General features: G+C 43.2%; 1 protein-coding gene across 1 annotated transcript; it reads left to right on the plus strand.

Annotated features, from left to right (window-relative positions):
* Positions 1-1,588: 1,588 nt before the first annotated feature.
* Positions 1,589-19,578, plus strand: LOC139012438 (glutathione S-transferase A2-like). The gene is made up of 7 exons (XM_070418423.1): positions 1,589-1,639; positions 8,379-8,485; positions 11,919-11,970; positions 12,793-12,925; positions 15,892-16,033; positions 18,319-18,450; positions 19,308-19,578. The coding sequence occupies exons 2-7, from the start codon at positions 8,399-8,401 to the stop codon at positions 19,428-19,430; spliced, it is 669 nt and encodes a 222-aa protein (XP_070274524.1). The 5' UTR covers positions 1,589-1,639; positions 8,379-8,398; the 3' UTR covers positions 19,431-19,578.
* Positions 19,579-25,962: the final 6,384 nt, after the last annotated feature.

The raw sequence follows: 25,962 nt of genomic DNA on the forward strand, positions 1-25,962 counted from the left end.
CGCCATTAAGCAAACACTATAGGAACATTTGCTGTAGGCAAGATCCCTAATGAATGTTAAAGTTGGTGGCTGAGAGCTCATTTAGAAACAAAATATTTGCATAGTCACAAAGTACTTCCCTATAAAATATTTACTAATTCCAAATAGGAACATTAGAGCTGACAAGACTGGCAGACACTACTTGAGTCAAAGGATCAAGGTTAGCTTCATTGTTAATAAGACATATTTTGTCTTGGGTATGATGTTATGTCCGGAAGTGATGTCCCAATATAGGAACAGCATAACTTCTGTAGTATTCTTGCAAAAAAACATATACCTTCAATCAAGCCACGAGGAAACATCAGGCAGAGCCATATTGAGGGACAGTAGACCAGTGTTCTCCTAAAGCCCCAAGGTAGGTCAGCAGATAGGGAAAGACTGAGGAATTGTCATGGATTGGAGGAGACTATGGCAACTAATTGGTGTGAAATCCTGGACTGGAAAAAAGACACTGGTCGAAAAACTGACGAAACCCATGTAAAATCTGGAGTTTGGTTAATAGTATTGTATCAATGTCAGATTCCTGGATAGATCATTTTACTATGGTTATGTATGATATTCATATTAGACAAAACTGGGGGAGGGGTATTTGGGAACTCTGCACCACTTTTGCAATTTTTCTGTAACATAATTTCACCAAAGTTTAAAAGATATTTTAAATTATTTATTGATGCAATACAATGGGATTTGCTTCAAAACAATGCTTACAATTATTGTGGTAATGTGATGGGTACATTAAGGCCCATTATACTCTTCTTTCTGCATTCATATCTGTTAGAAATTTTTCATTAGAAAAAGATATATTATACGTATTCATATGTATTTATTTTTACTTATGACATCTCTTCCATGTGGTGCCAGGCACTATAGTCAGGCATGGGCCCTTGGCAGCTCACAGTAAATGGGGGTGAGGGGGTGGGGAAAGACACACAGATATTAAACAGATAAGGTCATAACTACTTGACAGAGGAAGCACAGGATGCCTGAGAGTAGAGACAAGAGAGCGTTCCAATCAAAAGAAACAGCTAGAGGAAATGCTGAAGTGAAATCTCTAAGGAAAGGGTCTATACAATGCCCAGGTAAGGCAGCTGAGTTCCTCCTGCCTACCTCTAGATAACTCAGACAGATTTTTTGGGCCTAGAGAATTTGGGTTGCAACAGTATTCATCATTCAGTCCTTGTTATGAATTTATATTGCTATCTTCCTATTTTCTCTTTCTTATCCTCTTGTCTGACACTACCCTCCTGTGACACATTTTCCCATAAGATATTTCCATCTTTACAGCAAACGTCATGAAATCCTATATAAGCAGCAGTGTTAATAGAAACCTGGTTCCCATGGACCTATTGGGCAACCAAATACATCTGAAATCCCTTCTTTGTGCATTTATGGATAATCTTGAAATGAAACATTGTTGAGCTGTCCTTTGCTTTCAGGTCTAGTATTGAACTCTGTGGAGGCTGGAGGCTGTGGGAGTGACTGCACCTTATTGGACTCCACCCCCTTAGGAGGGAGAGGGTTGTCAAAATATTTAAGCATCTAACACAGATATTAGGCTGTGAGCTTGAGGAGCTGAGCAGAGACAGCGTGAACTTAATAGGTTAGTACTGACCTTACACATCTCTATAAATTTTCTTGTGTCCGTTTCACTTGGAAATTTTTTTGAATGTGTTATTTTATGTGGGTACTCTATGTTCTTATTGTGCCTTCTTTGTGTGTTCAGGAGACAATTCAAGCATTATTTATTAGATCCTCAAGGCCAGGTCTTTAAAGGAAAATAATAATCAAGAATTTTGAAAATGAAGGCAGAGAATTTGATAATATGGGGAAAGTAAGAGTGTTATCATTACTGGTAATGTGAAAATACAACCATTGTAGTTCCAGGGAGAGCATGTGAGCTTACACTAAAATCGCTTCGCCATTAGAATGATGCATTAGTGTGTTCATACAGTAGAAAACACACACTGGTACTGAATTTAAATTTGGCAGGGCACACATTGAGCAACGGGAAGAAAATATAAGACAATGGTTATGTGCCTCTTGAACTGACACCTCCTGTTGGGAAACCAATTGGCAGCAATGCCTGCCAATCAGAATCTGAATTTACTCCTCCATAGATGAATTCTTATATTATCTTGTTTGTATGAGTTACTTTGTGATTAAACACTTACCTTTCTTTCTCCTCTATCTCTTCCTGCTCCTTCTTCTCTTCCTCCTCACCGCCCACCCCAACGCTCTGTCTTCCTCTCATCCTCCTTCTCCTCCCCTTCCTTCTTAGTGCTTTTGGACCAAAGGGTTGAAAGGGTTTCTTATAAAGAAAAGACTCAAACTGGCTAGTGAATCTAAAAGTATTGGGACTTTAGAATAGGATTCAAGTGCCTCTGGGTTTACATCTTAGACAAACTTAAGAAAATAACGGCCTTCTCTTGAGCTGTGAGGTTCCCAGTCTGACAGTTGGGATTTGCAAATTCCTTCTATTCTCCCAGTTAAATATTCCTCTGGGCTACCTTGCCAAAGCTTTTTGGCATAACCATTGTGTTTCAACTATGTGGAAAGTTCTACTGCTTTGATAGTTCCATTTAAATAGCACAATGTTGTGTTTTATAATCAGGATTGGCTACTTCATCACCATGATCCCAGCTTATAATTTTAATCACTGCATAGTTCTATATTGTAAAATGGCAAGGCTTATGAGGGAAATCCTAACAAAGCAAACAAACAAACAAACAAACAAACAAAAGGAATGGCTTTTCAGAAATCTGCCCATGCCTTGTCACATGGAGAGTGTACTGAACTTTGAGCAAACAGCCTGTTGAACAATGAACTGTGCTCAATACACTGTGTACTACGACAACTTCTCGGGAAACTCACTAATTTAGTGGGCAACAAAGAAACTGATTTCTGCAGGCTGTGAAAATTCAGTAATATACTACTAGAATAATAGGGAGTAACTAGTCGGAATGTCAGGAGAATTGGGATCTAATTTAGACTTTATCACTAACCAGCTAGCTGGCAAATCAGACCCTCTCTTTGTTGTGTAGCATATTCTTTACACTCTTGAAGGACCAGCCTACTTCTCAGACCCTTTCTAGGTCTATAATTGGGGAAGTCTTGAGGGTAGAGCTACATACATCAATGGAGCATTAGTTTTCAGAAGGCGCATGAAGTTACCCAGTAGGGTGCAACCTAATGAGAGTCAGTAGTACCCTGGGAGAATTGTCAACAAAACAAAGAGCAAAACAGAGTTCTCATGCAGGAAAGCCTCAGAATTCCAGTTGTCAACAAGCTTATTTTTCTGATCAGGCTTAAGTCCCTTAAGGGGAAGAAACAAATCAGACTTGTTTCTTGTTCCCAAAGAGCCATTATTGCTTGATACATGAAGCTGCTCCATGAGTGTTAGTTGAGGAAGTTTGAATGAAACACTTAAAAAGCGAAAATATATTACATGTCACCCAGAAACAAGGTTCTAAGAAGCAAATAAATAAATAAATAAATAAATAAATAAATATCCTTTGGAATATTTAAACTCTTTTTGTAACCAAACCCAGATTTGGCTGCCTTTGCAATGAGAGCCAAACTCATGAGACAGGTGCTGGTGAAAAAGGAAAGGGGTTTATTTGAGTGCTGGCATCTTGAGAAGATGGGGGACTTTTCCCAGTCCTCAAAACACCATCTTGAGATCTGAGTGCTGACGGAGGTTTTTATAAGGATGGACAGGGACTGTACAACAATTAGATCAGGGGGAGGGGAATGAGAAGTGCTGCTTCTCCTAAGAAGGGGGAGCATGAGAAAGGGAGTGGGCTTCCTCCCCTACTCTCAGAGTTCTCTCTCTTCAAACAGGAATTTGTAGATTTACTGAGGACACCTGGGGCCCCAAGCAATAGTTCCCAAACTGTGAGAAAGGCTAAATAGGGAATGAAAACACAGGGCTTTCAGTGGTTCTCAACCTTCCTAATGCCGTGACCCATTAATACAGTTCCTCATGTTGTGATGACCCCCAACCATAGAATTATTTTCATTGCTACTTCACAACTGTAATTTTGCTACTGTTATGAATCATACTGTAAATATCTGATATGCCGGATGTATTTTCATTGTTTGCTACCCACAGGTTGAGAACAGCTGATTTACACACTTTAAGAAAACAGAGGGTTGGCTGCAGCCTTGAGAAAAGGCAGAATAAAACATAGCATTTATTGCTTAATTGAAATGTTAACTTATGGTTACCTTTTGACATAAAAATTCAAATTTCATGTACCTTTTAAAAAATCTAACTATTGCGTAAAGACATATGTTTTGCTAAAAAATTAACCACAAAATCTTGCAAAAATGCTTAAAAACATTTTTCTGAGTAGATGTCTAGTGACTAAGAATGGGGCAGAAATTGTCCTCTCCTAAGTCTAGGCAACTGAATCCTTGCCTGGGCACACCTACCAGCTCCACCATGTGACAACGGAATGGTGCACACAGCTTCTATAAAGTGGCATCCTTCAGATCCTTGGTGGCTTTTTGAATATGCATGCCCTTGATGGCCTGGGCAATGCACACAAATATTTGACCCTCTTGATTTGCATGATTTTGTGAGGTTTTCTGTCCAGTGAACAGCGAACCATTTTCAGAGGTCACCTCTGGCCACTTTTGGGAAGAGCAGATCTTTGCTTTTTAATGACTTCTGTGCCTTTGTACTCACATCCCTGAGAAAACCTGCCCAAGACCTTTGCTGGCATTTCCCAGTCATTATGTGAGGAGCTCTCTTTGGCTCCTCCCATGTCTGTGCTGCTGTCCCAGCTTGGAACAGAGCAGTGGTGCTCAGCCAGAGATGATTTTGCCCCTGATTTTATTTTGGGTTGTCATGATGGGAGAGAGGGACAGGGTACTATGCTACTGGCATCTGGAGGGTAGAGGTCAGGGATGCTGCTAAAGTAAATATCCTCCAATGCACAGGACTGCCCCCACAACAAAGAATTATCCAGCCTCAAATGTCAGTGGTGCAGAGAAACCTTAGAAAAGGGCCACAGCTGTCAGACTTCTTTCGCTGACCCCAGACTAATGAATTTCTTACCTTTCACAACAAACCAGAGCATACAATCACATATGCACACTCACACACAGTGTAAGTGTAACTAAACTTAAAATTTTATTTAGTAATTATGTAGTAAGACTTACTACATATGGCACACTGATATTTCCTATTATACTTCAAATGGAAAATGCTGGTCAGAACCCACTGTTCTGATTTCACAGCACATGAGGGATCACAATTCATAGTTTACAAAATACTCTTTTAGAGAACCTCCAAGACTTTGGTGTCCAATATAATTAGGTAAATATTTCTTTTTTTTTAAATTAAATCTTTATTGTTCAGATTATTACATTGGTTCCTCTTTTTTCCCCACCATAACTTCCCTCCACCCAGTTCTTACCCCACCCTCTGCCCTCACTCCCCACCCAGTGTCCTCATCCATAGGTGCACGATTATTGTCCAGTCTCTTCCCGCACCCCCCACATCCCTTCCCCCCCAAGAATAGTCAGTCCATTCCCTTTCTATGTCCCTGATTCTATTATAATCACCAGTTCATACTGTTCATCAGATTATTTATTCACTTGATTTTTAGATTCACTTGTTGATAGATGTGTATTTGTTGTTCATAATTTGTATCTTTACCTTTTTCTTCTTCCTCTTCTTAAAGGATACCTTTCAGCATTTCATATAATCCTGGTTTGGTGGTGATGAACTCCTTTAGCTTTTCCTTATCTGTGAAGCTCTTTATCTGACCTTCACTTCTGAATGATAGCTTTGCTGGATAAACTAATCTTGGTTGTAGGTTCTTGGCATTCATCACTTTGAATATTTCTTGCCACTCCCTTCTGGCCTGCAAAGTTTCTGTTGAGAAATCAGCTGACAGTCGTATGGGTACTCCCTTGTAGGTAACTGACTTTCCTTCTCTTGCTGCTTTTAGGATACTCTCTTTGTCTTTTGCTCTTGGCATTTTAATTATGATGTGTCTTGGTGTGGTCCTCTTTGGATTCCTTTTGTTTGGGGTTCTATGCACTTCCTGGACTTGGAAGTCTATTTCTTTCACCAGGTAAGGGGAAGTTTTCTGTCATTATTTCTTCAAATAGGTTTTCAATATCTTTCTCTCTCTCTTATTCTGGCACCCCTATAATTCTGATGTTGGTACGCTTGAAGCTGTCCCAGAGGCTCCTTACACTATCTTCGTATTTTCTGATTCTTTTTTCATTTTGCTTTTCCGGTTGGGTATTTTTTGCTTCTTCGTATTTCAAATCTTTGACTTGATTCTTGCGATCCTCTGGTCTGCTGTTGGGAGTCTGTATAATATTCTTTATTTCAGTTAGCGTATGCTTAATTTCTAGTTGGTCCTTTATCACAACATCGAGGGTCTCACTAGATTTCTTGAGGATCTCACTACATTTATTGGCGGTCTCACCAGTTTTTTCGAGGGCCTTACTAAATTTATTGGCGGCTTCTAGCCAGTTCTTGAGAGACCTTAAAAGTGTGGTTTTGAACTCTATATCCAGCAGTTTGCTTTCCTCCATTTCTGTCATTTGTGTCCTGTTTCTTTGTCTCGGCGTTTTTCATGCGCTGTGTCAATAGAGTGGCTTTCTGTGCTAAGTGTCCCAATTACCTGAGGTAGACACTCTTGGTGCACCCCCTTGTGGGTTTTGTGCACAGTCTTGTTGTAGTTAAGCCTTGATTGTTGTAGTTATCACTGGGAGGATTTGACCTCCAGGCCAATTGGCTGTGAGATTCAGCTGTGTCTATAGTGGGAGAACTTCTGTGCTGAAGACACCCTTATGGGGCAAGATTTGCTTCAGTGGGGCTATGATGCTCACTTAGTCTGCCCCCTGAGTGTGTCCCTTATAGATCTGAGTAGTTATAATTGGATGGTCCCACTCTGACCACTGGGTACACTGGCTCTTGGATCTAAGGAGGTGCTAATCTAGCCTTTGCCTGAGGCTACCCAGCAGAAGCCAGCTGTAAAGCAATGCAAGTTGCCCTGGGGCCTAGGGGCAGCTGCAGATTGTTAAGTTATTTTCAGATTACAAAGTGCCGGGCATTTCATATGCAAAAGCCTCCGTGCATGGCTTGGGTGGGGCGGGGTCCCAGGGGGTCAGCAGGGAAGGCCGAGAGCACCAGCAGTATGGCTGCTCTCAGTCCTGCCTTCAGAGGTCCTGGCAATCGCCGAAAGTGCCTCCGAGATAAAGCTGCCCTCGAGTTCCGACCAATGCCAGACAGTCCCGTTTCTCCCGTATGAGTCTGGGTCCCCAAAGACTCGCCCGGAACTGGAGCTCAGAGCCTGAGACTCCCTCCTGATTGAAGAAGACAATCGTGTCCTCAGCCTCCAGCCCTCTCCGCATGCACCTCTGCACCTTTGTATTTACTTCAGCACCGCTACTCCTCTGAGTCTTGGTATGTTTTTCTCTTTCCTTCTAGTTGTAGAAATTCCACTCAGCCAGCCTTCCTGTGGTTCTGGATGATGTCCGTTATGTCTTTTATTTGTATTTTTGAAGTGGTTGTGCAAGGCAGCAATCTCCAGTGTTTACCTATGCTGCCATCTTGGTTTCTCTCCAAATATTTCTTAAGTGTGTTCAAATGATAGGTTTACCACTTATTTTATGCCAGTTACTTAACCTCTATAGACATTAGAACCCCCAACTATAAACTTAGAATAACAACAAGATCTATCTCAAGTCATTTTTACCAAGATTAAATAAGGATAAAAATTATAAAGTGTCCATTATGTGATATACACTAAACATGTTAGTTCCTTTCCATGTACTATAAAGGTAATGCACTAACATCCATTTTCTAAATGAAAAATAAAATTCATCCAGCAGTGAAAAAATATAGAATTGCAAAAGGAAAGAGGAATGAACCTTTTCCTGAGTGGAAAGAACTTAGAAGGTTTTGGTGACTATCAGGCCAGGACTAAGCCCCACTTCATGCATTTGAACAAGAGCAGCAGGACAGCCAAAGAGCAGAGGACTAACTCTGCTCCGAGGACCTTGTCCTCTTCCCTGTTGTAAGTTCTCTGGTTTCAAGGCCCCTCAAGGGCTTGCTTCTCCTGTGTGGGATCCAGGCTGCTCTGTTTATATCCTCAGAGTGAGGACAAATGGCTACCTGAGACTTACTTGGTGCAATTTGACACCAATGGCCACTATTAGGTGAGAATATGGGCAAAGGAAGACCTCATGGGACCCCACCAATTCCACCATTAAGAAAGCAGATACTTCACCCTTCTGTTCAAATGTACACCATAAAATACAGTTTGCTTCTATGGTTTCATTCATTCATGCATGCATTCATTCATGTTTAGAGAAACCAGGAGGCTGCAACATGGCTGGGAAGCCCAAGCTTCACTACATGAATGGACGACTTCGAATGGAGCCCATCCGGTGGCTCCTGGCTGCAGCTGGAGTCGAGGTGGGTTGTGAGTTCTATCATCTTAAGTTGAATCTAAAATTGAGTGTGGTGAAGTACTTTCTCACATAAGCTAGGAGACTTCCATACTACATGGCCTGTGAATGGTTTTGCCTTAAATAAAAATATTATGCATATTATGAAGGAATTGGACTATTTGACCAATAAAATTTTTTAAAATCCTGCAAGTGTAAGAGTACAGGAAAAATTAAAAGAAAATTTTAAAGGAAATAAAAGAAACAGCCACTAAACATAATTTATGAACCTTATTTTGATTTTAATAAACAGTAAAATATTTATGACACATATACAACTATAGATTGAATATTAGAGGATATTAAAAATCTTTGCTAATTTTTTAGTTATGTGTGATATTGTGGTTATTTTAATAATAAATCTAATGTTTTAGAAATATAAATTAAAGAGTTAAGTATTAAATGATACAGTATATGGGGTTGTTTCAAATTCTCACAAGCTAGGGAGAGTGGGTGGGCATCTAGATGACACAAGATTGGCTTGTGTGATAATGATTGTAGCTGGGTGATGGATACAAAGAGGACCTTTGTACTTTCATTTTGTAAATAGTAGAAATTTTTATAATAAAAAGATAAAAACGATAGTATTATAATGTAATGTAATTAAAATTAAGATATAACCACAGCCGAACCAGTTTGGCTCAGTGCATAGAGAGTCGGCCTGCAGATTCAAGGGTCCCAGGTTCGATTCCGGTCAAAGGCATGTACCTTGGTTGCGGGCACATCCCCAGTGGGGGGTGTGCAGGAGGCAGCTGGTCGATCTCTCTCATTGATGTTTCTAACTCTTTATCCCTCTCCCTTCTTCTCTGTAAAAAATCAATAAAATATATTTTAAAAAAAACAAAAAACAAACAAAAAGATATAACCACAAAAGTGGAGAGGAGCAGATTATAACAAGTTGCTTGTTAAAGATTTAGGCATGCACTCAGCCATGATTGTGTTGAGCACCTTGAAGGGCCAGGTTCTGTGCTTGGTTCTGGGGATACACAGATGAACCAACAGACAAGGTTTTCCCTGTCCTCAGGAAGCTTACATTCCAGTCAGGACGCAGACAAGTGAATAGGTGATTAAAAGGAGGCATGGGGGCAGCTAGAAGGACATCCAAGCATTTACAGCAAGAATGTCAAACTCACGGCCCACAGGCCACATGTGGCCCACAACGAATATTTTTGCACCCCAGTCAATATAACGGTATGTAAGAAACGTTTTAATAAAAATTTCATAACTTAGTTTTTACAATATCCTGTTATCTATAGTTATTAATAACCAACTACAATGTTCGCTAATGACTGATTACTATAATCATGTTGCATTCATTTCCCTTACCTGCCTTATGTGCAGGGGCACCATTTCTCTCCACTAATACTAGCAGCGAATATTCTAGCAGCCAATTGCCACATCATTAGTCTTGTACTGACTTGTTTGGTGTGTGCAACAGGAAATATCTCGCTTTCGGAGAACAAGAAAAATAAGTTTATTTGCGTTACGCTTATTAATTTGTGCAGTTATTCAGTGACTGGTAAGTAAATGTTCAAGAAAAAATATTAATTTTTCCTAAAATGTTCTATTATTTTATGTTAAAGATGAGTCTTTTATTTCAGCCCTTTGTATTCAGCATGTCTCTATGGAAATAAACCTATGTTTCTATGAAAATGGAAGCTTTTGTTTTTTTGTGACCCACATAAACTTAAACCTTGTTTATTTGGCCCGTGTTAGCCTTTGAGTTTGACATGCTTGATTTACAGTGTCAAAATGCCAGGTTCTGCATGGAAAATTGGTAGGTTTCTGTGGCATCTGTTGAGCTCTGCCCTCTAGAGGTGTCAATGAGAAAAACACTTTTCTCTCAGTCCACATCAGAGTGACTCAGCAACTCTGAGGGTTTTCAGGAGAGGGAGGCATGGATGAACTCAGGAAATTTTGTCCCATAAGTCAGAACAGTAAAGGAGGGTTTCAGGTGAGGTGAGACCGGAGCTTTAATGTGTTTCCTTCAGCTTCATAATAACATGTTTACCTGAGCCAGGATTATACTTTCTTCATTGGTTCATGAAGACATGGGGACTTGAGCCTGGCTCTTTCTTAATTTCATGAGTGAGGAAGTACACAAAAACTACAAATAGTGCCATGCAGCTTTTTTTTCCTCTCCATAAATCCACCCCGACTTCAGCTCTGGGGTTCAGGGGTGTGTTCAGAGCCTGTGGGCAGGATGAGTTCAGCACAGGAGGGCGACTAGGAGGTGATGTTGAGAACATCTCAGGCTTCCTCTGCTCCATCCCAGCTTTACTGAAGGGGGTGTGGGGTAAGGATCTTGGTGAGCTTTCCTGGGTTCTGTGCTCCCAAAGGTAGATCTTTACAATCATTTTCATCTCCGTTAGCCTCACAAGCAACATCACACCAGCCAATGCCATCCTACCTTGGCCACCCTCCCTTGATGACCATCCTCTATCCTTTATGTTTGTCTTGCACTGGAAGCTTTATAAATTCCTGCACACATAACTCACTACCTATCAGGTCTTCCCCAATGGAATTATGTAGATCCACAATAGACTCTTCCACTGAGCAAGCTCGAGACCACAACTTTTATCATAAAATAGCCCTTTTAAACTATAAAATAAAATGAAATGAGGTAATTGTCATCTTGGTGACAGCATCTTAGATGGTTATGGGCCCATGGATATTCCACGCTGGGCGACACACAATTTCCTGGCCTGTCTCATATGGAGAGAAAGGCTTTCCTGAGATATCAAAACTCCATAACTACAAGAACTTTCCAGTCCCTTCCCTCTGATAACACTCCCCTCCCAAATCATGACCTGACCATTGACAGAGGTAAAAGCAGGTGGAGGTGAAGGGAACCTCCAAGTGTGAGCAGTTAAGTGCTGCAAGCCATGCTCTGTCCTCTTTTTAAAATATCTTTATTGTTGAAAGTATTACAGATGTTTTCTCCTATCCCCCTCCACCCTCCACCCATAACCTGCTCCACCCTGTTCCTGCCCACACCATAAAGGCCTTCCCTGCATTATTGTTTGTCCATGGGCTAACCATATATAAATTCTTTGGTCAAACTCTTCCAGCCCCCCACACCCGCCACTTCCCTCTGAAATACATTGCATGTTTCAGTGTCTCTGGATCTGTTTTGTTCATCAATTTATTTTGTTCATTAGATTCGACACAATCATGTGATACTTATCTTTCTCTGACTGGCTTATTTTGCTTCATGATCTGTTCTTGATGGCTCTAATCTGAATTTCCAAATAGCATAATTGTACTCTTCTGTGTACCATGCCAAACTCAGGAATCTTACCTCCTCCATATGATGTACCAGACAGAGGTCATTTAAGGGTAAAAGTTCTGTAATGCTAAGGAATGAATCACAAGAACTCCTTTACTCTTTCTGATTCTAGTTTGAAGAGCAATTTTTGGAAAGTCCAGAAGACTTGGAAAAATTAAGAAATGGTAAGACAATGTATCTAAATTCCTCTGATGAGGGAATAAATGCAATAGTGAGGTCTGAACACCAGGCAATGCCTGTGAGTGTGTATGGTGGGAGCTGGAGGGTGGGTAAAAGAGAAGGAAATTAGTTCAAGTGTAAGGGTGGGGCTCCTTGAGCAGGCCTCATCATTCACTCAGGGCTAGGAAGGGCTAGAACTTATAATATTCACCAGGGAATCATCCCTTGTGACCTGAGATACCCAGTCCTTACTTCTCCTCCTTTCTATACGCGCTGTGAGGAGCTGTGTCTGCTCAGGACCCCACCTATCCACTGACACTCAAACACATGCATCAGGGTGAAGAGAGTAGAAATAGGCCCAGCAGTAGCTTTGAATGATCTCTATGGTTTGTTGCAAGGTAATGTCTTAGCAATATTGCAGATGTTGAAATCAGGGAAAGAGATCCCTACGTAAAATCTCTCTCAAAACCTGCCTTAAATGCCATGAACACCACAAGAGTTACTGTGGGAACTTCCCATTTGAAATGCCATCGGGCTGGCAGCCTGCTGCAGCCTCTCTCCAGCTTCTTTTAAAAATATCCACAAAGATAAATCAATCGCAAAAAATACAGGCAGTTACCATGTATCTGATGGAAATAAACAGGTAAATAAAATAATGAGTTAAAAAATAAAAAGCAGACCGATAAGAAAAAGGACTGTAAAAAACTAAGAACAAAATGCCATTTTGTTAAAGTATTACCTGATAATTTCAACAAACTTGTTTTCATCTTAAAAGACTGTGATCCATTAGACATTTCACTCTACTTTTTCTTTTCTCTTTTCAAAAGATGGGTCTTTGATGTTCCAGCAAGTGCCCATGGTGGAAATCGACGGGATGAAGCTGTCACAGACCAGAGCCATTCTCAACTACATTGCCGCCAAACACAACCTGTATGGGACAGACATAAAGGAGAGAGCCCTGTAGGTATTTCTTCTGTTTTTAAATAAACAATTAATAACAATTTAGATTCTTCCTTGAATGATCAGGATTGTGTTGGGGATCATGACCAACAGCAGCATGAGCCTTTGAGGTACAGACTGAGGTCCAGGCCAGCAGGGAGCATGAGGAGGAGGGATTCCACTTGAAGTGGAATCAAGCAGTGGGATTAGAAAGGAAGACTCAGTCCACAGAGGTAGCACAGGGAGTGACAGGCTTTTCCAAACACTGGTGAACCATGAAGCCAGGAGGATGGTGGAGTCAGGACTCCAGGTGCTCAGGCCTTTAAAGAAAAGACTGGGGAAGGAAAGGACACAAAGGGGCTCATTCTCAAGTTCCAGAAGTTACAGGCATAGTTACCAGGAGCTGTGGGGAGCCGGCATGGCCATGGCATACTCATGGCAGCTCAGCCTGGTTCAGTGACCCTGAGTGGGGGCAATGAAAGGCTTAGAAAAAAACAGACAAGAGAATGAAAGCTGGGTCTCAGTGGGACACTGCTACTCTGATAGACAGCGGCAACGCCCACAAGCCGTGTCTTTATTTTATAGCAGATGCCTTGAGGCAAAGTAAGGGCGTGATCAAGATGTTTACAACATTCTCCTGGGTTTCAATCTTACGCAACTACATGCACCTGAACTCTATCAAGCCTACATCACTCAAGCACGTGGGGCCACGTGTTCGAACTATAGTTCAAGTTTACAACTATAGCTGTTGGCTATAATTGTGCTGGGAAGGCTCTGCCCTCCAGCTGGGACTTGCACGTGGCAATGAGAGGACTGTGCCCTCTTCTCAATCCAAGGCTTGAACCTGCCCAAAACACTGTAGCCGCGCCCCACAAGGAACCTAACTCACCAGCCCATTGTGTGGACTGGCCACTTGACAACGGTTAGCAGAGGCAGGTTTTCAAGAGGCCAGGGTTACTTGGAGCATATTTTTTGTACTGAAGCAGCCACATTTATTCAATGCAGCTACATCTGGGAGGGGTGGGGGTGCGTTCTTTCTTTTTGAGAGGGAACCACATGATTGAAACTAAAACTTCTAAGGAACTGGTACCACTTACTCGAAATGTTGAACATAGACTTATGTTCATAGACTTATCTATGTCAGCACCTCCACCTCTAGGTATGTGCCCAAGATAATAAACACTACATCCCCACTAAACCTTGTACTGTGGCTTCATAGACCTCCTTGGGAGCCCTCAGGTGAAATCTGAAACTGGCTCCCATCTGGGAAGGGCAGGGAGAGACTGCAGAAAAAGGCCCTCCAGTCCTTATTGGTAGGTGGCAGGTTTAATATACAAGGAAATTTGTTCATGACCACAAGACGAGTAGTTTTCTGAATCCAACTTCCAGGATCTTAAAAGGTTATATAGAGGCCTCAACTGGCTCACATACCAAGTCCAGATGGTCTTATCACCACATTCCTATCCCAAGGCTGTGTCCTGGGGAAGGCATGTAGAGAGCACATTCCAAGCACAGGGGAGGGAGTGGGGAGCCTCCAATTGCCCAGGTCCAGCTTGTGGGTCAAATGACACTCACATCTTCTTGATGACCTTCCCCAACATGCACACAAATGTTCATAGCAGCATTGCTCACAATATTTAAAAAGTGAAGACAATAGAAATGTCCATCAACTGGTGAATGAATGAACAGAGTGCAATATTTATACAATGGAATGTAATTTAGCCATAGAGAGGACAACATTCTGATGTAAGTGACAACATGAATGAACTTTAAAAATAGTATACAAAATGAAAGAAACCACACACAAAAGGCTGTATATAAAATGATTCCATTCATATAAAATTTCCAGACATTCAAATCCTATAAACAGAAAGTAGTGTGTGATCTCCTGGGGATGGAGTTTTGGGGAAATAGGAAGTGACAGTCAAGGGCACAGAATTTCTTTTGGGCATGATAGGAAATGTTCTGGAATGAGAGAATGTGATGATGATTTCAGAATGTACTAAAAACTACTGAATAGTACACCTTACATAAAGGGTGATATTTATGGTATGTAAATATAGTATTTCAATAAAGCTGGCATATTTATAAGTATTGTAGAAAACCCAGTTTAGAACAAAAGAAAAAAACTCCTCTATAAAATGCACTGGTTGGAACTGTATAAAGGATTGCACCCATTCAGGGGATGTTTCAGGTAGAGTCCTGAGCAGTGCAAACATGGCCAAAGTTTAGAAACAGCACATGGAGAGGGTTGGGAACTGTGTTCTATGGGGACTCATTGGAAGAACTGCTAATATTGGGCATATAAATGGGCCTGTGTGGTGTAACAAGATGAGAGAGGGAGAGGGACATGACTGAGGTGTCTGTACCAGGGACTCTCTGCTGATTCCTCAGGTGGCAGGCCTTTAGCCTTATGGATCACATGGAGTTTGTGCCCAGAACCAACCACAGCAGAGATGGCAAACCCTAGGTAGCATCTCAGTGGGTACCTGCAATGATTCCACTATGCCTGTGACTCTGGACACCGCACTGATGTTCTCTGTCAGTATAACAAAAATTTTAGACGAAGATAACCACCTTGATATGAAATGTTAAAACTAAGTGAAAATCATAGCTGAATGACTGGTATATAAAAATGCACCCAACCCTAGCTGTTTTTGCTCAGGGGATAGAGTGTCAGCCTGCAAACAGAAGGGTCCCGGGTTCGATTTGGGCCAAAGGCACATGCCCGGGTTGTGGGCTCGATACCCAGTGGTGGGCATATAGGAAGCAGCGATCAATGATTCTCTCTCATCATTGATGTTTCTCTCTCTCTCTCTCTCCCTCTCCCATCCTCTCTGAAATCAATAAAGAAATATATTTTTTAAAAATGCACCCAATGGAGGTGAATTACTTTGCCACCTCCCAATAACCCATTCTCTTAGATTTTTAAACTATAACGTGTAAGGCAGGTGACAGTTGACAATTGGGTCATTTTTGTCTTTCAGGATTGATATGTATTCAGAAGGTATTGCAGATTTGTATGAACTGATCCTGCGTTTACCACTATTGCCACCTGATGAACAAGACGCCAAGATGATCCAGATCAGAGAGAGAACAACAAATCGTTACTTCCCAGCCTTTGAAAAGGTAAGTGGACTGGTCAGTGTTTGGGGAACTGAGACTAGAGGACAAAGATAACTGGTGCCTGGGCAGTCCTGCATCTTTGACCTTCACTTCCAATGGGCCCTCCTGACTACTGATGGAGCACCCCGACTCTCCCAGCCTATTATAAAAATCAGCTGTGGGTAGGATATGTACCTGTTATACCCAAGTTACAATCTGTCAGCAAAAGTTCAGTTTACTAGGACCCGATTTAAAATTCTCTATTTGATGGCATTTCATGGCCACAGTTAGAGCCACACTAACGATTGGAGTAGATCCTGCAGAGCACCATGCAGGGGCTTTGCATCCAAGAGGAGCACAAGGGAAGCAACTCATTGGAAAATATGCTGACAACAGGCAACATGACCCCAACTGCCCACCAGGAGGATATGGTAGTGTTTCTGTGATGGATGAGATGTATCTAAACAGAGAGAAAGGCAGTGGGATGGAGAGAAAAAAACAGATAAAAAGATGGTAAGAAATAAATAATCTATACATTTTGTGGATATGTCTCTCAAACTTTTGAGGAAAGTCATGCAAAACTAAGGAATAAAGTTCCATCAATATACATAATACATACATTAGTTAATGCTTCTCTTTGAAGGTAAAAGGAGAGTATTTCAGATTAAAACACCATGGAATCATACTAAATAAAATCATGAACAACAACAAAAAGATTGTAAGGGATACAGGAGGCTTACATAGAAGTAAAAAGACTAATACTGAGGAACTTATTTTTATTAAGTATTAAATCATTCATTCAACAAATATTAATTTGTTGCTTGTGTGTGAGGTTCTATTCAAAGAGGAAAGAATTTGGTATCAATCAGAACATACTAGTACACTCTCCTGGTCCCTGTGGTGCTAAGAGTTTAGGCACCTTTCACATGATGAAAACCTAAATAGATATTGCAATTTAGGTGTATCTATACTTTGAAAACAAAGAGTTCCATGCTCACATGAATAAAGGGCCCCATGATCCCATGAAAATAAAGAGCCCTATGATCACATGAATGCAAAATGCATATAACAATATAGCATTTGATATTTTATTGTAGTCATTAATTACTTATTCATTCATATCTATCTATCTATCTATCTATCTACCTATCTATCTAGTCTGAAAGCGTATTTGCCAAAATGTTATCTTTAGTCAGTGGTCCATGTGTGTTTTTTCTCTATGATTTCCACATTGCTATAATGATTTTAATAAGCATCACATATTTCTCCAATATTTAATTATAAAAAACAGAAACAGAAAAGATGAGATATACAATAAACTCAGATATACTGACCACTTAGATTAAAAATTAACATTTTATAATTATGTTTGCTTAATCATATATCTCCCCATCCCTCTCTGCTATAATCAAACATTATTTTTTAAAATATATTTTTATTGATTTTTTACAGAGAGGAAGGGAGAGGAATAGAGAGTTAGAAACATTGATGAGAGAGAAACATCGATCAGCTGCCTCCTGCACACCCCCTACACTGGATGTGCCCGAAACCAAGGTACATGCCCTTGACTGGAATCGAACCTGGGACCCTTCAGTCCGCAGGCCGAAGCTCTATCCACTGAGCCAAACCAGTTAGGGCCAAACATTCTTTTTTGATGCATTTAAAAGTAAGTTACCGACAAGTGCAGTCACCTTAGGCAGTTCACATGTGAATTGTAACAAATTCTCCCAATGTTATTGAGAGGCACAGGTGGCTTAGGAATAAGAGACAATGTTGTAAGGGAAATGGTGAGTTCAAATTGGTCCAGGATTATTTCAGATCCTACATAAGTAGACCAGGAAATGAGATGAGCAGACAAGAGGAGAAATATAGACTCTGAAATAGTGTTCTTGGGATTGAGGAAGGATGTCATGAAGATGGAGTCTTTGCCCGAAGGAGAGAGAGAACAGCCTAGAGAAGCAAGTCCTGAAACCTCAGGGCTGCTGAGTCCTTAAGGCATGTAGCACATAGAAACACAGCGCAGTCAGTGCAAGCCCTGGCCAGACCAACATGCACAGAGGGAGCCCAGTGATGTGGGAATGGGAAAATGAGATGGTTGCCTGGGCTTCAGCTGAGGGGTGAGGAAAGAACAGCAAAGACCTGCTTCTCTCTGTCTCAGTGAGTCAGGGGAGATGAATGTGGTCTGATGCTCTGCACCTGTCCAGTGAGACAGCCCAGATGGGAAGCCGGGCTGGAGAGACCTGGGCAGGAGCAGGGGGACCCAGCCTGAGTGCACCTGTGTTCATAACCTGCTCCCTCCAATTCACCAGGTGTTGAAGAGCCACGGACAACACTACCTGGTTGGCAACAGGCTGAGCAGGGCTGACATTCACCTGGTTGAACTTATCTACCAAGTTGAAGAGATTGACCCCAGCCTAATGGCCAACTTCCCGCTGCTGAAGGTGACCCCTTTGACAGGCCTGGGGAGGGAACCCACCTCTCCCATCTTGGAATCTAATATCTGGGCTCTTGGACTGGCCATGTTATGATTGCATCATTGTCCACACCCCGCTGCCCCCAGGTCTCCAAAATTTGCTCGTAGGCCCTGGTCTGAGGCAGGAAAAAAATATTGTTTTGCCAAGGAAATTGGGGGTGGATGCTGCCCCAAGGAGAATAGTTTGTCTTTCACAATGAGAGGGACCCAGGGCTCAGCGTCTCTATGCTCAGCCCTGTTCCATGCAGTTTCTGTCCTCATTTCTCAGGGATTCCCTTCCTCCCCCGTGTGTCCTGGTCTCTTACCTGAGTCTGTGTGAGCAGATCTCCTTCCTCTGATTTCCTTCCCTCAGCTCCTGCTCCTTCTCTCAGACACTGTGCTTCTCTCCCCACACCCCCTTCTCTCTTTCTGTCTGTCTGTCTCTCTCTCACAGGGAAGATTGCTTTTGACTATCCACATGGTTGGCCTTCTATATTTTCTATCTTCAGCTCCAGCCCAGTTGTCCCACATATTCATTTCTCCAGTTTGGAGCCTTTGCCTGTGTTGCTCTGACAGTCACATTAGTCTTCCTTGTCTGCACAAGAGTGAGAATCCACAGGATTTCCATGTGGGAAGAAGACTGTGAACTGAATCCTGTCTCTGGGGAAAGTGCTATTGAGCTGTGTTTCCTTCCCCTTATCTTCCTTTCTTGCTGGGTGTCCCTTTCCCAGCCTCCTGCTGGTGCTGATGGAGGGGACTCCATTGGTCTGTCCTCAGATCCCCTGGCCTGTGTAATGAGCAGTGGGTGTTGTGTCTCCATCTGAGGCTGTGCTTTGTGCATTGCAGGCCCTGAAAACCAGGATCAGCAACCTCCCTCCTGTGAAGAAGTTTCTGCAGCCCGGCAGTCAGAGGAAGCCTCCCATAGATGCAAAAGCAGTAAAAGCAGCCAGGGAGATTTTCAAGATTTAAATAATGCAGGCATGGATTCTTAGCACATGCAGGAGCAATCTACTGAACTTGTCCAACAGTGAAATACTCTACCTAGATGTAGACCTCTGATATTATGAGAATAATAAAATTTTCCCAATTTATCAAATAATAAACTTCTATGAGCTGATTTAGTTATAGTTTATTCTTGTTCATTAAGATCCAATATGAAATCAGATTTTCAGTCTCCTTCGATTGTGTCTCTCTTTGCTAGATTGTGGGATTTTGGAAGGCTTTATCTCTGTGGAAGAACTTCACCCTGATGGCAAATATGGCTAATTCGCCCTAACCGGTTTGGCTCAGTGGATAGATCATTGGCCTGCGGACTCAAGGGTCCCAGGTTCTATTTCGGTCAAGGGCATGTACCTTGGTTGCAGGCACATCCCCAGTGAGGGGTCTGCAGGAGGCAACTGATCGGTGTTTCTCTATCATCAATGTTTCTAACTCTCTATCCCTCTCCCTTCCTCTCTGTAAAAAATCAATAAAATATATATATTTTTAAAAATGGCTATTTCAACAGTTTTAAAGCATAAGGTGACAGAGTTATATATGCTTCTTAGACAGACCCATTTGAGGGCATTTTGTTAAGTGAAATAAGTGAGGCAGAAAAACACAAATACTGTAGAATTCATATGTGGAATCTGGAAACAAAACAAAAAAACTTACAGTTATAAAGAGCAGATTTCTGGTTGCTAGAGGTGGAGGCGAACAACATGGGTGAAGGGGATCAAAGGTACAAACTTCTAGTTACAAAAGAAATAAGTCCTGGGATGTCATTATGTACAGTGCGGTGACTATAGTTAACAATACTGCATATTATATTTACAAATTGTTAGGAGAGTAGATCTTAAAAATTCTCATCACAAGAAAACACATTTGCAACTATATGTGGTCATGGATGTTGACTTGACTTATTGTGGTCATCATTTCACAATATCTACACTAATAAAAGACAAACATGCAAATTGACTGTACCTTCACTACGCCTTAAGCCACACCCACCAGCCAATCAGAGCGACAATATGCAAATTAACCCAACCAAGATGGGGGCTGGCAACCATGGAGCTGGAGCGAGCAGGAGGTTTCGTTGCCTCAGTGATGGAGGAAGCCAAGCTTCCCACCTGCCACAGCTGGCTATGAGCTCTACTCAAGGCAACAAAGTTTCAATTATACAAGCTAAATAAACCCCAGATACCTGCTTTCAGCCGGTCGTGGCCACAGAGCTGGAGCAAGCAGGAAGCTTGGGTTGCCCCTGGCAATGGAGAAAGCCAAGCTTCCTGCCTGTCCTGGCCGGCTCTGAGCTCCACTCAAGGCTACAAAGTTTCAATTATAGAAGGTAAGTAAATCCCAGAATAAAAAAAAAAAAAAAGGAGAGGCTGGGAGCTTCTGTTGCCGGGGAGCTTTGCTAGCCTGAAAAAGGCCCTCAGCCCCTCACCCAGACTGGCCAGGCACCCCAGTGGGGACCCCCACCCTAAAGGTGGTGTGGCCAGCCTGAAAACAGCCATCAGCCCCTCATCCAGGCTAGCCAAACCTCCATGGGGTGAGGGTCCCCACTGGGGGTGTCTTGACCAGCCTGAAAACAGCCATTAGCCCCTCAACCAGGCTGGCCAGGCACTCCAGTGGGGACCCCCACCCTGAAGGGGGTGTGACCAGCCTGCAAACACCCATCAGCCTCTCACCCAGGCTGGCCAGGCCCCCAGCGGGACCCCTACCCTGATCTGGGACACCCTTCAGGGCAAACCAGCTGGCCCCCACCCGTGCACCAGGCCTCTATCTTATATAATAAGAGGGTAATATGCAAATTGACCCTAACAGGAAAACAACTGGGAATGACTGGTCACTATTACATACACTGACCACCTGGGGGCAGATACTCAATGCAGGAGCTGTCCCCTGGTGGTCAGTGTGCTCCCACAGGGGGGGGCCCTGCTCAGCCACAAGCCAGGCTGATGGCTGCCATCACAGCGGTGGTGATGGGAGCCTCTCCCGCCTCCTCAGCAGCACTAAGGATGTCCGACTGCAGCTTAGGTCTGCTCCCTGCTGGTAAGTGGACATTCCCCGTGGGCTGCCGGGCTGCCAAAGGGATGTCTGACTGCCAGCTTAGGCCCGATCCCCCAGGGAGTGGGCCTAAGCCAGCAGGTGGACATCCTCCAAGGGGTCCCAGACTGCAAGAGGGCATAGACTGGGCTGAGCAACCCCCCACCCCCGGGGTGCACAAATATTTGTGCACTGGACCTCTAGTCCTATATAATAAAAGGACAACCACCATAAGCTTAATGACCAGAACAACCAGAGACCAGAACCACCACAGCCCCTCACAAGACTGGCCCCACACTCCAGCATAGAGAGAGGGAGGCCCAGTCCACCAGCGGTGACTCTGGCAGGTATGTGGCCAGCTAGCGATCGCCCCCCAGAGGGAGCCCCAGGCCAGCCAAGCCATCGCACCCCACACCTGTTGCCTACAGAGGGAGGCCACTGATGGCAGGGGAGAGGGGGGCAAGGCTGCACAGATGGCAAGCAGTGGCAACTACGGAAGTGGGGCGGCTGCCTGCAGCCAGAGGAAGGAAAGCCCTGATAGGCCCTGATCTGAGGGGAGACCTAGAGACCCTACCTGAGGGGTCCCAGATTGTGAGAGGGTGCATGCCGGGCTGAGGGACTCCCCCTGAGTGCATGAATTTTCATGCACCGATCCTCTAGTATACATATATTGAATCATTATGTTGTCTCCGGAAACTAATATAATGCTGAAGGTCAATTATATTTCAAAAAGAAGAGAAAAGAAAAACCACTTTGGCTGCCACATGGAAGATGGAATACAGCACCACAGGGACCTAGTCTGGTCAAAGAGTCTGGTGTGCAAGGTTCTATGGAAAATGCAGGAGAGACAATGGCAGCCCTCACTGGAAGATGGGTTGGTGTGGAGAGAAGCAGCTGAGTTGGAGTGAGAGTGAAGGGGAAATGGGGATTCGCAGAGAGAGAGCGGGTCAGGGATATGGCAGGCTTCCAGCCTGGGCAACGCTGTGGGCCAGCAGGGCCAATCTCAGAATGGAAACCCGATTTCTGTTTGTGGTTTGGTTAGTTTGAGTTGCCTGAGGGGCAGCCAGATGGATGTGTCCAGAAGGCAGAGGTACACTGATCATGTACCAGGAGAAAGGTCTGGACAGAGCTCTCCCCTCCACCCACCTGCCCCAGACACCTGCCCCTGGAGTTCAGCTTCTGATTTCACGGGACCCTTCTGGTCCCCAGTGAGGGAGCTGCCTGCTCTTGGTCTGCTTTGGGGGGAAGGGGTGGGGATGATGTCCCAGGGAAGGAGGATGTGAGTTGCCTTCCAAGTTGACAGGAACTTAACCCATGTCATGAGCGAGACTGACCTGTATTACAGGATCTTTCCTTCTCCCTCTGGGAGATCTCAGGGCTTCCTCTCTTCCGGGGTTGACCCAGGAGAAACCAATTCCGAGCTGGGCACACAGCCCTGCCCCTGCCTCTGGCCAGGTTACCTTATTTCAGCTCAGAAGCCACAGGGTTTTGCCCCTGACAGCCCACAGCTCATCTCCAGCATCTTGTTCCTCGGTCCCCTCAAACTCAGCTTCTCAGAAACCAGACTCAGAGTCTGCTCCACAGGCTTCTCCTCCTCCTTTCCGTTTCCTCCCTGGAGCTCGGGCAGCGCTGGCATCTAAGGTGTCCACACAGGGGCCTTGCCTCTCCTTGCCGGCCCCTGGATGACACAGAGCCATGGCAACGCAACTCCCAACTGCCATGCCTGTCTCTCTTCCACTGCCCGTCTCTCTCTTCCACTGCCCGAGATCAGGCCTCATGATTTCTCACCTCCACCACCCCAGTAACCTCCCCAGCTGCAGCTTCACTGCCCTCTGGTCTGCTCTCTTCTTGCAACCAGAGTGGTGGTAACCATGCAGAAACTCTATTCCTTTCTCTTTGATTCAAACTGGCTTACCCAGCACCCTGGCTCATCCCCACTTTCTCCCCCCACATCCATTTCCTTAATCATTAAGTCCTCCAAACAATGAGGTTCTGGTCAGAATCAAACCATCTCAGGAACAAAGCCTCTCTGCTGACCACAGAGACAGAGTGCCAGCCAAACTAGACATGACATCTAGGCCTCAGTTGTGTTTCAGCTCCAGACCCAGAAAAGCAGAACCAGCCCACCAACCACACCCTCGTGAAACCAGACAGAGCAATGCTACAGCTGACATTAGGACCAGATGCAACGATAACTACCCCCTACTCTAGCATCGACCAATCATTAGAACCATGACCATGACCACGACCCTAACTCCCTTAGTCATCATGATTAATGACTTCTTCCCCTTCATAATGTGTCCACTAGAAGCCATCCAAAGCCACATCTTTGAGCATTTGCTCACCTGAGACTCTGGGCTTGGCGCCATTTCCTCAATTAATAAACCTGCTGCATTTGATTGGGCTTTGATGCACACAGGCAAATGAACCCCTTTAGTTCAGTAACAGTTTTTCTAAGATGCAAGTCTGAGGATCACCACCTTCTTTACCTCCTTCAGTGACTCCCATGCCTGCAAGGGTGCCTCCTCACATCCCTCCTCACCCTGAGCTCCAGCCCAATTACAGCCTTGGACGTGGAGGGGCCTCTTGCCTTCCTCCTGGGCACATTCACTAGCCCTGCTTGACCAGTCTGGATTGGGGTAGAGGAAACACTAGATATCCTGAAACATCTTTGGGGCAGAAAATATATGGAATTACCCAAAAAGGGAGGAAACTTGTGTTAAAGGACATAGGAGCCAACCTGAAGTATCTCCCAAAGGTCAAAGCTGGAACAATAAAATGTTTATTAAAAATCTTAGATCATTCACTTATGATAAAATATCCATAAATCCATGCTGCTATAAGTATGAGTAAATAAATAAAGGAGAAGAGATAGCTCTTTCTTACAAGAGAATTTCAATTGCTCCCTGTAGAAAGAATGAGGAAAATCGCCATTAAGCAAACACTATAGGAACATTTGCTGTAGGCAAGATCCCTAATGAATGTTAAAGTTGGTGGGTGAAAGCTCATTTAGAAACAGAATACTTGCATAATCACAAAGTACCTCCCTATAAAATATGTACTAATTCCAAATAGGAACATTAGAGCTGACAAGACTGCCAGACACTACTTGAGTCAAAGGATCAAGCTTAGCTTCATTGTTAATAAGAAATATTTTGTCTTGAGTATCATGTTATGTCCGGAAGTGATGTCCCAATATAGGAACAGCATAACTTCTGTAGTATTCTTGCAAAAAAAACATATAACATCAATCACGAGGAAACATCAGGCAGAGCCATGTTGAGGGACAGTAGACCAGTGTTATCCTAAAGCCCCAAGGTCAGCAGATAGGGAAAGACTGAGGAATTGTCACGGATTGGAGGAGACTATGGCAACTAATCAGTGTAAAATCCTGTACTGAAAAAAAGACACTGGTCGAAAAACTGCTGAAACCTGTAAAACTGGAGTTTGGTTAATAGTATTATATCGATATCAGATTCCTGGATTGATCATTTTACTATGGTTATGTAAGATATTCATATTAGACAAAACGGGGGTAAGGGTATTTGGGAACTCTGCACCACTTTTGCAATTTTTCTGTAACATAAATAATTTCACCAAAGTTTAAAAGATATATGTTAAATTATTTATTGATGCAATACAATGGGATTTGCTTCAAAACATTGCTGACTATTGTGGTAACGTGATGGGTACATTAAGGCCCATTATACTTGTCTTTCTGCATTTATATCTGTTAGAAATTTTTCACTATAGAAAGATACATTATACATATTTATATGTATTTTATTTGCTTATGAAGTCTCTTCCATGTAGTGTCAGGCATGGGCACTTGGCAGCTCACAGTAAATGGGGGTTGGGGGGGTGAGGAAGAACACACAGATATTAAACAGATAAGGTCATAACTACTTAACAGAGGAAGCACAGGATGCCTGAGAGTAGGGACAAGAGAGCGTTCCAATCAAAAGAAACAGCACATGCAAGGGTCCTGAGGCCTGAGGAAATGCTGAAGTGAAATCTCTAAGGAAGGGGCCTACACAAGGCCCAGATAAGGCAGCTGAGTTCCTCCTGCCCACTGCTAGATAACTCAGACAGATTTTTTGGGCCTAGAGAATTTGGGTTACAACAGTATTCATCATTCAGTCCTTGTTATGAATTTATAATGCTATCTCCCTATTTTCTCTTTCTTATCCTCTTGTCTGACACTACCCTTCTGTGACACATTTTCCCATAACATTTTTCCATCTTTACAGCAAATTTCATGAAATCCTACATAAGCAGCAGTGTTAATAGAAGCCTGGTTGCCACGGACCTATTGGGCAACCAAATACACCTGAAATCCCTTCTTTGTACATTTATGGATAATCTTAAAATGAAACATTAAGCTGTCCTTTGCTTTCAGGTCTAGTATTGTACTCTGTGGAGGCTGGAGGCTGTGGGAGTGACTGCACCTTATTGGACTCCACCCCTTTAGGAGGGA

This window comes from Myotis yumanensis, unplaced genomic scaffold (assembly GCF_028538775.1).
Source record: "Myotis yumanensis isolate MYYU_CA2020_CCGP unplaced genomic scaffold, mMyoYum1.0.hap1 SCAF_6, whole genome shotgun sequence".
In the NCBI taxonomy this organism is placed as follows: domain Eukaryota; kingdom Metazoa; phylum Chordata; class Mammalia; order Chiroptera; family Vespertilionidae; genus Myotis; species Myotis yumanensis.

Excerpts from the sequence above, each read along its gene's own strand:
- LOC139012438 (XM_070418423.1), top strand. The coding sequence starts at position 8,399 with ATGGCTGGGAAGCCCAAGCTTCACTACATGAATGGACGACTTCGAATG. Across the intron at positions 16,034-18,318 it reads ACTTCCCAGCCTTTGAAAAG|GTGTTGAAGAGCCACGGACA; the intron begins GTAAGTGGACTG and ends CCAATTCACCAG. Across the intron at positions 18,451-19,307 it reads CCAACTTCCCGCTGCTGAAG|GCCCTGAAAACCAGGATCAG; the intron begins GTGACCCCTTTG and ends TGTGCATTGCAG.